Raw genomic sequence first — 16,578 nt, 5'->3', positions numbered from 1 at the left:
CTTGTGTGGAGTATTTGACAGGCCCCCCTGACAGAACTGAATGAAATTTTAAAAAATAGTTGAATGCAGATGTGACAAAATAATAGCTATCAGTAATTGCATATAGGGAAATATTTGTTTTGTTTTACATTTCTTATGCCTTTAGAAAAAGTTTTATAATTGTTAATTTTATAATAAGAAGAAATTAATACTAGTCCATAAGAAAAAAAAAAGAAATAATCAAGGGCAGAGAAAGAGCTGCTTAGTATTGCACTTGGTACACATCTATGGTGAGCAGAATTACTTTCTGTGCCAGTAGAAATCAAACTGGATTTAAAGACATTACATATGAGTTATGCTACAAGAAGTATGTGTGTTGTGATTTGTGAGTACTGGTATAATGACCATATATTAACACTCTTTTCTAAAGTGTTTGATGTCCCCACTGTAGAGGAGCTAATACAGTAACCTTAAAGTGACAGAGGTCAATTTGGGAAGGTGACCAGGAAGTAGTGAAAAGGTCAGGTAGAGATGAATCAATTCGGGTTGTAATACACTTGTGCATGGAAACAATGCCAGGAATCTCTCTGTATAGCTATCCTTATCTCAACTAACAAAAACACTTTGTCTTTCTTATTATTGCTTATGTCTACTCTTCAACAAAATTGGAGAAAAGGGCAGAATAGGTTCTGCCTGGAAGTGGGGGGAGGGAAGGGGCAGGGGGCAGGAGGGAGAAATGGCCCAAACAATGTATACACATATGAATAAATAAAAAAAAACCACAATAAAAACATAGCAACTTTAAAAAAAAGTGCATTATTAACTCAGTACCAAAATTACTATTTTGACCACGTCAAATCAATGTATTCTATGATATATATCTTCCTCAGAATAGATGATGTAAATCTGTGTTATAGAGATTTGCTCATGGTATTAAACTCTTCGACAGTTTGTTTAAATCTACTATTTGCATGCATCATCACATCAAAAATGTGTTTGTTGTTGTACATAAACAGACAAAAACACAAATAACCAGATGCATGCAATAATTCAGTGTCTATAAATTCTTCGTTTCCTCGTATAATTATAGTTTTAAGGGAGCGTATGTTGATAATGATATAGTGCAAATATACTTCTGGAATAGCCATAGCATTTATTGAAATATACCTGACATGACTCTTAAAAAACAGACATATATTTTGGTATTGGTACTAAAAGAACCATTGATCCTCACAAGATTGCACAGGAGCAGAATATCATTCTAAGCACATGTCAGGTACAGGGTAAGTCTTGCATTGACATGAAATGATGGCGGCTTTCATTTTGGTAGAATGACCATCACAAAGAGCAACACTCAAGCTATAATTAATAGTAGTAACTGGCTAGCCAATGTTCTTTAGCCATTTAATATATTTTATTCACATGAAATTATTTACCTTTACTTATATGTCAAAGTAGTAATTTTTTTTTTCTTGATAGCAAAAATTTTGGATCCTTGTTTTGCTCCTAAAAATAAACAAGTATGATTCACAAACATGCTTTTTTTTTTTTTTTTTTTTTTTTTTAGCTAGAATGTTTTCCCTTTAAGCCAATTCTTTCCTCTGGGTGAGAAATGTCTCAGGCAATATTCCCTCACAGAATATGAAATTATGAACAACATCTGAGGGGCTGGAGGAAAAGATGAAATATGAAGGAAAAATATGACAATGACAAATATAATACCAGAAAGTAATTTAACCTTATTGTAAATCATTTTTCTTCCCCATCTAAAAGGGGGGTGGGGAAGGGATTATTCTAAACTCTCCTGAAAGATAAAGGAAGATACAGGCAAGATAATTGGTTTGTAAACATAGCACAGATATCGACTAAAAGGATTACCTCTGTGATCCAATGACAAACACCCATCTCCACCAAAAGTTGATGTGATAAAAGATCTCTAAATAAAATTACACTATTACTTCTTCTATTCCTCAGCCAACATAATGGGTCTTAAAAATGGGAGAGGGCTCTAAGGCTTGGAAAGACACTAAATTAAACTAAATATTTTAGGTTCCATAGAAAAATCGAACCTTAGATATAGACATACTTGTAATATATTCTTTCAAATATATGAAATTTTATATCCATTTAAATGTAATAATTATAGAATGCATATTAGACCCTATATTTATTTAAACATATATTAAACTGTCACTTAAATATATGAATATAATGCATTCATTTAAATATATAAATATTACATTATAAATGTATTAGCTAGTGAAATGCTCACAATTTTATTCTTTATGTACGGTTTTTCTCTAATATGTGAGCAAGAATACTGGTATGGTATTTAAATCTCATGGCCTAGATAGAAAAAAAAAGCCCTAAAAATTTCTGAAAAGTAATGTTTTCTAAAGGAAATAAAGCCAGGTACAAATTCTAGCTTCTCCACTTTTGCACCATGTGCCCCAATTGCTTTTATTTTTATTTTATTGTTGTACTGGGGGTACACTGTGACATTCACAAAAGTCTGACCATATATATCATAGTTGAATTCACTTCCTCCATCATTCTCCCCTTTTCAGGAATAGTTTCAACAGGTCTCATTCTTTCATTTATATACATGTGTACACAGAATTTGCACTGTGTTCACCCTCATATACTCTCTCCTCACCTCCTCACCACCCCCGCACTGGTACCAACCCCCCAGGCAGGGCCTGTTCTGCCCTCCTGTTCTCTGTTTTTGTACAAAAAGAAAAAAAAATTGACATTTTTATTTGTTGAAGATAGCTATACAGGGAGTTTCCTTGTGATATTCTCATATGTATGTATGTATTATAACCCAAATTGGTTCAACCTCATTCATTGACAATCCCTGTTTAACAAGGTGGCATTGAATCCAAGAATGGCAAGAAACAGCAAGGTTGGAAGAGGTAGGTGGAGGCAGAGAGAGCATGAGGTCAAGCTTGGAAACTGTAGACACACAGAGACAGCAGGATGCCTGTGGGCAGTTAGACGTAGTCAGAAGCACGGCCGTGAAGAAGCCAGGGCAGATCACCAAGGTAGTTGCAAAAGAGGGTAAGGATAATAAATATACATTTATTCTAAGTGAAATATGAAGTCACATATTTAAATGTCCCGAACTGGTTCAGTTTTCTATGGGAAATGGACTTTGAAGCAATATTATACAAGAAGAAAGTAGCAGGTCAGATGACTAGCAAGGAGAGCAGCGAGGGAGAGACTGAGAATCGGGCAGATTCCAGGCATTTCTCTGCAATTACGATTATAGTTTTTTATTGAACTTTCTTACTGATTAGACGTAGGTACAAGAGAGGGATTTTTTCAAATCAATTCCAAGTTTTTAGGTCAAATAACTGTTTCTGTCATTTACTCAAGTGGAAAAACTAGTAGCTGAGCAAATGTTGACAGAGGACTGTGGTGAGAAATCTGAGAATCACTTTTGGTACCTGAAGAGGAAATGTAGGCTGCTTGAGTTGTCTATTAAATATCCAAATGACTACATTAAGGATGTGGTTGGATTTGTAAATCTGAAGGTCAGGGGAGAGATCAGAACCAGAGATGCAAGTATGAAAGTCACCAGCAGTAGAAGTTTCTTTAAAAAGCGTGAATATGGTGGAAATCTGTGTTCACATGTATGTAAATGGAAAAATGAGACCTGCTGAAACTACTCTAGGAATGGGGGAGGGGGGCTAAAGGAAAATGGTGGAGGGGGTGAATTCAACTATGATATATTGTAAGAACTTTGTGATGTTACGATGTACAACAATAAAAATAAAAATAAAGAGCTCAAAAATTGAAAAAAAAAAAAAAGGAATGACTTAGGTAACAATTACTTAGGGAAAAATGCAGGAAAGAGAAAGAAGGCATTGGGATACCAAGTCCCACTGTATGTCAGTACTTAGAGATTGAGGGAAAAATGACAGCTGAAGAGGAGTGAAAAGAGTGGCCAACAAAATGGGAGAAATAAAAGAATGTAGAGTGACTGACACCTGAAAGGGGGGGAGGGGATATTTCAAGAAAGAAGGGATGGGCAATTGAAGCCAATGCTGCCTGAGGGATCTTTATAAACAAGGAATTTAGCAAAAAAGCATTCTCCCAAAATGGGAGAGCAGAGGATTGAGGTGAGAGGAGGTTACAAATGGAAAGCTTTTATAGGTGACCCTTCTTTTGTTATGAGGGTGAGAAGCAAAACTGAGTGGTACCTGAGGAGGAAAGTGTAGGGAGGTTTTGTTTATTTGGTGTTTTTAAAGATATACACACACATAAGCATGTGTGTTTGCAGATGAAAATAATCACAAAGGAGGAAAACCTTGTGGTGCAGGAGAGAGTGGATAATTACGAGAGAGACATTTGTGAACAGGCTGGGGAAGCAGGATCCATGTCACAGTGAAGGGTTGCCTGCCTCTGCCTCAACACAACTGAGCAGTTGGCTTCAGGAATCACAAGGTCAGGAAGCTGAAAATGTATGCTATATGGCTTTTATATAACACTTCTGCCTGCCTCTGTTCTAAAGTACCAAATTCCCATGTCCTGGCAACTAAAGCAACAAACTCAAGAAAAGTAACTCTAACTTACCAGCTTTCTTCACCATTTGTCAGAATGTGACTTTTTTTTTTTACCTCAAAAGTAAAATTTAAAACAGAAACATTGAGAGGGTTGGGGGGAGAGGGAGGGGGCGGAGTGGGTGGTAAGGGAGGGGGTGGGGGCAGGGGGGAGAAATGACCCAAGCCTTGTATGCACATATGAATAATAAAACAATAAAAAAATAAAAATAAAAAAAACAGAAACATTGCCAGTGAGTAGAATTTAGTACACATCATACTAATCAGAAATACCAGATAAGAAACTATTAATTTTCTGTTAAGGTAACATGCTGATATATGAGAATTATTATAGCTAAATGCAGTGCATATCTTCCAGAAGAGATGACTTTTAAAATAAATAGATCTGACCATAATATATTTTAATACCTGGTGTAATCTATCCAAATTAATTAAAATTGCCAATAACAGAAAATGCTAATGTGCTTATAAGAATAGTCTATTATCTATAAATCTACTTTATTATTCTTCTTAAGTTGTAGAAAACTCCAAATATAATTACAAAATACATATTCAAAACATGTAAACCACTAATTTTCCACTTGTAAAAGCCTGATTCAAAAACCAATTTGCTTTATGGTTTACTTAAGCTTTGCAACTACATTAAAATATGATAGCATATACACAACAGCTTGTTAACAAGATTATCATAACATTAAAACCATAATGTAGCACTTCAATTATAGATACTTAAAATTAAAGCTGATCCTCACTGTCCCAATTTTTAACTCCTAAGTAATTTTAGCTATTAACTGCTCATTCAAAGTCTGTATCTAAAACGACAAGCATTCAAGAGTAACAATGTAACTCTGCACTTTTCTTCCTTAATAGTACAAAAGCTGCATCCCTTTCTTTTCAGTCTTCTATATGCAATCCTTTGCGACTTAGGTGACCTTTGCTTATTCACTGCCAATGGTGCTTTTTCAAATAAAACACCTGCCAATAGCACACAGGCTCTCTTTCAGTTTTATCATTCCACATTATCATCCAATACTTAACAACATTGATTTGGTTTTCTTTCAACAAATTCTGCTCTTAACTAAATATTATTTAGGACATGGTAGGTGCCAGTTGGCCATGAGAATTCTTAGATCAAAGACTATGATAATACATTTGTAGATAAAAAACTTGAGCTCACCTATTCTTAATTTCATTTGTGCTACTATTTCACAAAATTTATAATTGGTAATTATGCAGTCAATATTTCTCATACTTGAATTTTAATTAGATTTCAAAGCAATGAACATATACTAAATTAACATAGTTTGAAGCTTATACAGGCCAATTACTACCAAATCCATAAATAATCTAGAAGTATTATTGCTGAGCATATGTTTGTTTTTAATAAACATTTCTGACAATTAACAGAGGATTTTCTTCTGTATTAAATGGGCCATCTGAAACTGAGCACCCAGTCTTGCTCTCACTCATCCTGAAAATGACTGACTGAAAGCAACATTCTTAATGTATGTAGATGATAGCAACTGTGTATGTGTGCATACACATATATTTTCAAAATGCAATTTACATGAAATGATTCTATAGATTGCATAGTTACACTCAGTGAATTACATATATTTGTCAAGCTGTGTTTCAATAACATTTACTACAACTGATGTATTATCATTATCTAAAAAAATGTGATGATGTGCTTTTGTCTTTGGACTTAAAAAATATGAAGGTATTCAACATGCTTCACTTAATCTTGTGTTAGGTGGTGAAAATCAAATCCAAGAAAAAGTACACAGTGGGCACAGTGCCATGTCTGCCTCTGTGTAACAGAAACAAGGAAGAAGACACTGCCCTCTGCATGGAAGAGGACACTCTTGCACCTGCTGATCTGGGGAGGGCAATGTCAGGATGTTCCTGTCCATGCACTGGGTGAAAGAAAACTTGGAAAAATACAATTAACATAGGATGGAGAAACAGAATTAAAACAGAAAGTAATGAACACATTGTTTCTGAACATAATTTAAGAAACATATAGTTTCATATAGTTAAAATACACACACATACATAGCCATTTCTGATTATGGTAATAATATTTATTTTTTTAAGTTTTTAAAATAAATATACTACAAATGTTAAATCTTCTATAACTGATATTATTGTTTCTTTATCGGGATTTTAAAAAAGAAATTCTTATTTCCCATCCTATTAAAAAGTATACTGATTTCACTACAAATATTTTCTTATTATTCTTCAATACCACATCAATTTTAACCCAGCCTTGTATTTATTTCCTAAAGTGCTTAATCACCCACTACTTTCAAATAGCTAAGACTCCCTCTCTTTTCCCTACTATCTATATAAATTATTATAAAATAATTTTAATGGTACCTTTTGGTATCTTTGCAATCCTAATAAGTATATCTAAAGTGCCAAGGGAACTCTAAACTCTGAATGCCATCATCCCATTGAAGGTTTCCATGACTGGGAGAGGAAAATTATGTGTACACAGATAGATTTAAAACACCAGATATAATTGACTTCAAATTATATACTCTTACTTTTTAATTTATATATTTTATATAATATGTATATTGGTATATGTATATATATATACTCATATCTATGTACACACATTTATCTTCAAGAATATGATTAAATAGAATAATAATATACTTGTCTTTAAGTCTTATTTGGATGAATGAAATTTCAGAGAAAGATAATACTTTACTCCTATCCATATAGAAGCAGCAATTTTTAAAAATACCAGTATAATGTAACTATTACGCTTATCAAGAGATATAAGACTAAACTTAAAATGATAAACAGTTAAAATAATACGTATGTCCGTGTGTAATAAAATAACCCTTAGATGAAACAGTAATCAATCAGTTCTAGTGCCCCTGGATACTAACCAAGGAGTGAAAGGACAAGTGTACTTTAGGTTAATGCATACAGAAGGGATAGACTTGAAAAACCGAAAAACCCCTATATGAAGTGTCTTAGAACTTCCCCTTAGACTGCAATCTTTCTATAAGAAGCTTAGATTAAAATTTATACTCCTTTTACTTCTAAAAGTCTCTGAATTAAAAGTAAAGAAACAAGCACATTTCAGCAGCTATAACCTTTGAATTCAAATAATATTTAGACTTGTTATAAATCTTTAAAAAATATTTTCCAGTTGACATGGCTATACTTTAATGTGTACCTCTGTATACAAGGCTGAGTTTATGACACACTTACAAATACACACACCAGAAAAAAAGCCAGCATGCATAAACTGTGCAACTCAACATCACCATCTAGTGACAAAATTCGTAACGTGTGATAGAGCCAAGCAAAAAGGAAAATCAGATTTCAGATCTACTGTGCCCTAGTAACTCATCTCTGTAATAATAATCTAACAGTTCTGACCGAATAGACTTGACTCTTCAAAATAAAACTCCTAACTAGCAATGTTGGAACTCCAACAATGCATGTTGTAGCCTTATTGAAGATATATTTCCATAAACCCATCAAAACTGCGTTTCTATGTATTTAATTCACTGTTGAAAAGCTCCCAAAGCGTTTTTCCTTAATAAAGTATATTTATATGTATATACACTATTCTTTTCAGAAGTATCTCCTTTTCTCAAGTTATTCCACTCAAACACCTGCCATTTTTGTATATCTGACACCTTCTACTCCATGGCCCAATACTCCCGCTGGTACTGAAAAGAGCCAAAGAGACGCAATGCTTACAATGACCCCACTTTTCCCTCTGTATTTAGATTTTATTACAGGGCTAAGATAGGTGAAAATATTACAGTATAGAACGCAAATCACCTTGGTGTGCTGACTGTTAAGTCAACTGAAAATATGAAAAGAATTTGAGAATTTTTACCTCTAAATTCATAATTATAGAGCAGATCACAGAGCTAACCCAGACAGGATGGTTACTTAAATTTTTTTTTCTTTTTATGTCATTATTTTTAGGAGTCAAATAGCTTTTCACATAACCAGAACCCTCTAAGTCATCTGAGAAATGTTCCCTTTGCTATTCTACACACTAAGATAGTAAACCTTTCCTGTTAATTCCAGTAACTACCTGTGACAAATATAAATTATTTTAAATAAGTACCATAGAGCATTAAAGGAAAACAATGTGTACAACCTATAGTATTTTGTACCTTATTTTATTAATTTTATAAATTACAATTATTCTCTCTTAGATTACTCTTAGCTCTCATATCAATGCTAAGATTTTAAATCCTACTTCACAAAAAGTAAAATGAAAAAGAATTTACCTAAAATCACAATTAGCATTCAAATTTGTTTCTTACTGCTTAAACCAGTATTCACTTCATACTTTGTTCTTTTAACTTGTTCCATTTTTGCTTCATGATTATTTTAATTACTATTAATATATTCCTCTTACAGAATGTGGAGAAAAACAGAACAGTATATCTATAATACAACCTTCACCTGGATGCAATACCAATACTTCATTCCTGTCTTCATTTCTCTGCATTCTATATATTCAGCAAAGATCACCTTCTATATGTAACTTTTTCATGTTATTTTCATTGAATTTTATAACACAGCAATACTAATATGTCACTGAAACACCACGGTAAACATTGTTTTAATGTCCATTTAAAAGTTCATATGATCCAATGTGACATATGTGCATGCTTATATGTGTGAATATATATACACATATGCTTAATATTCATTTATTTGCTTCATAGCAGACAAATTCAACTGAATTTGCTCAAGCTTGTTCAAAATTTGAGAATCAGATTCAAATTATCTAATTATCTATGGCTTCTACATAATGTATTTCTAGAAGATAAATTAACACAGAAAGAGAAGGGTTATTTTGATGCTGTTAGTACACATTTGCACACTCCTTTTTATAAATGCAGCAGGAATTTCCAGTCCCCCTGGCTCTGGACATGTAAGAATGGCTACTTTAGCACGCCATCTCCAGCATTCAAAAACTCTTCCTCACTGAACAGTGGTAACACCAATCCATAAGAAATTTGTATGATTTTTATAAAATTTATGCTTTTTCTTTGCCAAAACAAAATACTATTTTTAAGAGTTTCTTAATTATATTTTTCCAATTTTCCATTGAGCTAATTTTTGAAAATCCTATTTTTTAAATACAGCAAACAAATGTCTTTGAATTTTGCAAATTTTCCCATCTATGGAAGCTTTATAATATAATCAAAGCTTAGTGATTTCTTCAAATACTTTTTAGTTTATCATCTCTTTCTCCATCAGACCTCAAAGAGACAGTCACTTCTATAATCCACTGGAGTTTGGCTTTTTCATTTATTTCATTTAGCTCTTTAATACACATGAAATTTATTTTGGTTCATGTGAGATAACAATACAAAGCAATTTCCTGTTTCAAACAGCAACACAATCTTTTATACCACTAAGTGGGTGAGTCAACATGTCCTGAAAGATTTGGGTTGCTTTATCTTAAACTTTATTATATCTTTTAGGTTTTATTATCAATTTCTGTAAATATTATCAATCTTTAGAGGTTCAAAAAATTTCCAATAACCATTAATTGGTTGTAGACAATTCATAGAAAAACTCATGATTCATCTTTATTTTGAGTACAACCATATTAATAAATTATATTTCACTTCTTTAAATTGTAATTTTTTTTGCAGTGCTAAGGATTTGAACCCAAGGCCTCATGTGTGCAAAGCAAATGTTCTCCCACTAAGCCACATCCCCAGCCCCTCTCATTACTTCTTAGTGTGCTTTTTGTTAATCCTCTTGGGCTTTTCTAGATAGGTCATGTCTTTAGAGTACAATGTTCACTTTGCCTCCTGAATATCAAATCACACTTATTAGCTTGGGTTTTACAACCATTACTATGCTGCAAAGGTATTTTTTAGTCTTAGTTTTTTAAGAAAAAAGGCTGCATATGTACTGACAAGAATGTCATCACTGAAAGGCAATCACATGTCACTTTAGCAGAACAAAGTCATCCATCTAGGGAAGAACCTTTGAAACCATAGCCACCAATCACATCATTTTTATGTAAAAATTAATAAATAAAATTAACTACTCAATTTTTTGGATACACCAGCTATATTTCAAGTGCTTAGTGGCCACTCTGGTTAGTGGCTCTCACATTGAGTGGCAGAGACACAGAACATTTCTGTCATCACTGAATGTTCCCCGGCAGCCCTGCTGTGGGTGCCTCCACAGGTCACAGACATGTGGGCAGGAAGTCCCCTTACCACTAAGTCCTTCTCTTCTCAGTGGCACCATATTACACCTGAGTCTTGATGGAGAAAGTTAATTGAAATTTAAAATCCCAAACTATGTCTTTTTCACACACACATTTTCCTAAGTGCAGTATTTTCTCTCTACTCCTTTCTGCGTTGATCAACTATTCTTAGAAATCACATCTCCCCATGGCTACAAGTATCAAAACACTAGTAATCCCAAATGTGCACATCAAGCTTTATCCTTTTCCTGAGTTGTAGGATTACATTTTCCCTCTGCCTATTAGACATGGGCTGACCATAGCTATCTCAAATTTATCTGAAATCCAAAATCTCATTAATGTTCTTTTTTCCTCTCCTACCTCAGTTAATGTACTTATTCAATGCTTTATTTAGTCCACACACTGACAGGGTGGTAGTCCCTTGCAGGGCATCCTCTCATTTGGGATTGAGGAAAGCATGGGTGTTGTCTACAACTATGCATGAGCTTGATACTGATAAAGGAGCAGGTATAGGACCACATGGTAAAGACAGGCCAGGAAGAGAGACTGAATGAAGTGGCAGAGAACTGAACAAGGGAAGAGCCCTTTATTCTCTTCTAAGTTCACAGACAAAGTAGACCCATGGGAAACAAGGAAGTGCCCAAGTGGTGAAAGGCCTCCACGCAGGAGCCACATGTTACTCTCCAGATTAGGCTAGTTCTGCTGCAGGTCATCCTGGCTAGACATGCTCAGGACAAGAGCAAGATCCTGGGCTCCTAAAGCCACCCAGGGGCTGCTGAAGAGCTCAAGCCAGCAAAAGAAGGGGATGTTCCTATAGCAAGCAATACCCTGGACCAAGACAGAAGCTACTGCAAAGTGTTTGGGGCCAGGGGAAAGACTCAGTATGTGATCTCTGGGTCTTTTCCTAGAGCAGCTGGTTTGTGTCTTCTCCACTAGATTATCTGTGCATTGAGGGCAGGGACTGTTCTACTATTCATATCTGTAGCATCATTACCTGGGAAATTACAGAAACTCAATAAACAATCATTAAACAAAGGACAGTCTCTGTCCCTGTATAATATTTTCCCCTGTACTCCAACTACTCAGAGTTATAAAATTACTTTCATGGTTTTCCACTTAATATTGTCATTCCCATCTTAAAAGACACAGTGAATCCATGAGATTGTTAAATTCTTTATCATGGCAAGGAAGACACTATATAACTGGCCTCTACAAGATGACACAAACACATTTTCAGGCAGCCTCCTGCAACCATACCCTAGGCTTAACTGAGGCTTTCAGCAAATTCTTCAGACTTGTCTCCTGTTGTCCCTTCCTCTTCTCTGGGATCCCAAGTTGCCATCATAATCCTCAGAAAACTTCTACTGCTCCATCTCCACTCAGAAAGTCAGAGCATATAAGGAGAAGACATTAATAGAAAAATTCTATGCGTTTCATGATATAAAAAAACTTGCTGTCCATCACAGCAGACCACTTACAGGTCCTGAAGTACCTCTCCCACTTGCTGGCCTTCTTACCTCTCTTCTGTACTATTCCTTCTACCTGCAAATCAGTCCATCTTTTACAACCTATATCAAAACTTTTTACCCTTTCCATTTTTTATTTGCTCTAAATACCTTTCCTACAAGGAAAAATTGACTATAGGTAAGAGAGGAATGCATTTTTCTTTGTGTGTTTTCCTCTTGTATTAATAAAGGTGGATATTTTTACTTGTTTATAGACTCTCACATGTAAATGACTAAAATCTTGTTGCTCCCCTCAAGAAAATGTGCCTGAATGTAGTGTACTAAATCGTTTAATATACACATCACTAAATTCTTTCACTGTGTTTAGTGAATCCACTAAACACATTATCAATAATTATTATCAATAACACTTGTGCATATGTAAGTATGTGTGCATGTGTGGAGAATATGTACACTATGCGAACAGTTATGTAATTAAATTCTGATATAAATTATTTGTACTACTGCTTATGACTTGGCATGGGTGGTTGAAAGGTTACTCCAACTAGATAATGAATACTTGTTTTCCTCATCAGTTCATCCCTAATTTTCTTTAAAACTATGAGTTCCCAGTTTATGCTGGGAAATTTGACAGACTTCAATGATCTCTGCATATACAGTTCCCCTAAATTCAATTTGTTTTCTCTTGATGCCAAATCTCCTACACTGGTCACATGTCCTCTCATTCATCAATTTTCCTCACTCACTCCCACTTTTATTCACATTGTCCCTTTTCAATTCTTTCAGCTCTTTGATTCAAAGCATGAGCGCTGGGATCCTCTTTGTCTTCCTGTTTGTCTATGCATTTATTTCAAAATGAAAAACAGTAAAAATATAGAAAGTAATTGTAGTTTCCTAAATAAATATTGGTGTGTACATTTAATATATTCAAATTATTATTCTAAGCATTACAAAAATGATGTGCTCAATTTATAACAGTATGGTGGCTTTAGAAATTAAAGGCTACATTGGAAAATAGGAGTTCATTCATAATTTGTGCATGAGCCTTTTCAGCAATATATTGTACAACTTATTTTTAAATTACAGCTATTTTCGATAACTTAAACTTTCTGAGAATGTCTAATTGCATTTTACGTAGATATAAATTCACTATTGTGTACTCAGTTTTATTTTCCCTCTTTTTTATTAGTAAAGACATTAACAATAAAATAAGCTCCCTTGTTCCAGCTGGTAATTTCTCAGTTCTAGTAATATATTATTCCTCTTTTTGTGACATCATAATCATCTATACAGAGCTACCATGTATCTTTGTGTAGAAGCTACTGTTTCCATTAAATTTAATTACCTCCCCCTGTGGTTTTAAATAGAAGTGGCTTCAAAATGAGGGCAGCTTCTATTAAATTTAATTACTTTCTCCTGCTGCTTGCATGGTAAAAGGGAGGTTTCTAAATGAGAGAAGCTTCTAAACTAAAGTATATGGTAACTGTGAGTGAACAGTAACAAAATTGTATCTGAACCACTAGGAAGCCTCTGCCTTTATTCTTTCCCTTATTTTAACTTTTTTGTAGCCTATGATCATAAAAAATGAGCATTAAGATATAAAATATGATTTAAAATCAGTTTTTGTTTCACAAATAAAATGAAGGTAAATATACTATTTATTTACACAAATATTATAAATTATTTCAATGGCTCAATGTCAGAACTTTTAAGACTAGTATCATTTGTTATTTTCTTGATCAAAGGATGATAGGTTTTATTACTCAAATATTTTTAATTTCTAGTAAAAAAATGTTTCTCAATTCTGATCAGATAGATTTAAAGAATGCTTCACAAAAAGTTATTTAAAAGGCATCAAGTCTGGGCAATTTCAGAAAAATATTCTAAAATAGTAATGTTAAGAAACTGAAAAAGGAAAAAAAATCAGGCTCATTACAGACCTCTGTATTTGAAAAGAAGTTAATTACATGGTTTGCAATATTGTGAAAATGTAAATCACTTTAAAAATACTATAGTATAGTCCTATAAAATCTAATAGAAGATGAAAATTTAAATTAAATATTAATTAGGAGGAACTACTTCCCAGTTCAGTCACCATTATACAATGTTTATTTTTTATAAACAGGCAGAATTTAGATGAACAATATTTCCATTCAATCACACAGTTTAGTATAAATATGAAACAAGACACCCCTTAAGCATTTTAAGTAACAAATTAAACATTTACATTTTTTACTGTGCACTGAGGCTTAACATTTATGCAGCTTCAAAACCAAAGTACAGCCTCAAGGGAAGTCTCTCCACTGACAAATTAATACCTTAGAGAACAGAGCTGAATGGTGGCAATGAACTCATTTGTTCCCCCAATAATGAAGAATGACTTTTTCTTTACCACATCTGTGACTGTTGCTATGGTGACCCAGACTTACCTCACTGCTTCTCGGAGGGCTCCTCGCTCACCAAGAGTCGTATGCTTGATGTCATCAAAATTCTTCTCCAGCTTCTCACAATTCTGCAACACATTAAGGAACTGCATTAATCCTCCAACATCCTGAGAAAAATTACATCCATGCAATTATGTAACACTATAATTGATTATATTGATCATGGACTCGTGAAAATATGCACACCACTTTAATTGGCTAGGATTCATTAAAATCGACAGTTGAGTTCAACAGCAACAAAATAAAAATGCCTCATGATACAGCTGTCATAGAAGCTTTTTTTAATCACTTTTTCACTGTAGATGTAGATAAAAAAGAGAAAATGAGTATTACACACAAGTAGTGAAATTTCTTGAGTTTTGAGAAGTAAAAATTAACCCTCTAAAATAATCTGAAGCATGTCAAAACCAATTTAAATTCAAAGGAGGAAATCAATAAAGTAAGCTTTAAATCACAATGAATGATATATGATAATTATGTAGTCCTAAATAAGTCAGTCTCAGGTAAGATAGAGATAAGGTATAATAATAAAATTTCAAAAAATGTAAATCAAAGTGTATAATCAGATTCTTTGAATAACAACTTATGTGTGATGCTTGTATGCATGTATACATATACATTTAAAGATAAGTAAGAATGATTCTTGAAGTTGTTACATAAAAGTCTTAAGAGTATTTAAACAAGTCATCAATATGCCTAATTTAAACTTCATAAATGTTTCTATTTTCTAGAAAACATAGTAATGTCACTGCACTGAATTACTTTTTAAAATGTTATTATAATTCTTAATATGATTGTATTTCTAAAACTGACTTAATCTTATATAACTATACTAAGTTTTAAGACCATAAGATATAGGACTGAATTTCAGACAAAAAATGTAACTATTGAAATTTTTGGCATACTACATTTGTTGTATAATTTAGTAGTGTTTGGGTAACAAAATATTTGGATTTAATATTTTGGTTAACTTTATAATCAAAAAAAGTAATAAAATTTAAGTACTAACATGCTCTTTCTATTCTAAAATAATAAACAAATATCTAGGATCCTAGAAAAAAACAGAACATAGACTAGCAATTTCCAATATATAAGAACTAATTCATTTAAAACCTATTACTATATAATCCATGATTTTTATCTTAGACAAACTAAGGTAAATATCTTTTTAATATCTTTTTTGCAATGCAAATCTTTAAAGTTACCAAAATTGATCTAAATTGAACTCTAGATAAGAAGTTGTTTGTTGGATGTACACATCACAAATATCCTCTTCTGAGTCATGTCTTTCACTTTTTTAGTAGTCTCTTCATGAAGAGAATTTCTGATACTTAATGAGGTCAAATTTATTATGCTTTCTAATTTAAGATTTGTGCTTCTTATGACCTGTGAGAGAATTTTGAGACATTGCTTAAAGTCATGAATTTGATGTTTTTTGATGTTTTTCAGAAGCTTTATAATTTTATATTTCACATATAAGTGAACAGTGCATTTGAAATGAGTTTTACATGGTGTAAATTGTAAATCACATATTATAGGTAATCAATTTAACCAGTACTATTTATTGGAAAGCCCATTTATAACTTAGTTACTTTTTTCCAGAAATTAAATTGCAGTGTGTACAGAATCTATTTGAGAAGTCTATTCTGTTCAACTGGTTGTTTTCCATACTTGGGAAAATGTCATATTACAATTACTTCTCCCCACGCTAAATAAATTCATCTACAAGTAAATATGAAAAGCACAAATAACTTAGTTGAAAACTTAGGGCAAAGGCATTAAAAACATTTTTAAAAGAATATACAAATATCTGATTTAAGAAAATTTCATCAATAAGATGAAATTCATCAATAAGATGTCACTACATATTTTGGAAATGTCTAAAATGAAAATGACAT

The 16,578-nt window shown here is 33.0% G+C and overlaps 1 protein-coding gene across 3 annotated transcripts in view; it reads right to left on the bottom strand.

Annotated features, from left to right (window-relative positions):
* The window catches only part of Dpyd (dihydropyrimidine dehydrogenase), a 798,376-nt gene that overhangs the window by 685,634 nt on the left and 96,164 nt on the right, over positions 1 to 16,578 (bottom strand). For all 3 annotated transcript variants that reach the window (XM_074050934.1, XM_074050937.1, XM_074050935.1), the window contains exon 3: positions 14,666 to 14,748. In XM_074050934.1, the coding sequence (XP_073907035.1) occupies positions 14,666 to 14,748 (83 nt within the window). The remainder of the gene's footprint in view (positions 1 to 14,665; positions 14,749 to 16,578) is intronic.

Source organism: Castor canadensis, chromosome 12, assembly GCF_047511655.1.
Source record: "Castor canadensis chromosome 12, mCasCan1.hap1v2, whole genome shotgun sequence".
NCBI classification, from domain to species: domain Eukaryota; kingdom Metazoa; phylum Chordata; class Mammalia; order Rodentia; family Castoridae; genus Castor; species Castor canadensis.
The sequence above is the reverse complement of the archived record's forward strand: the minus strand, read 5'-3'. Positions and strand labels throughout refer to the sequence as shown.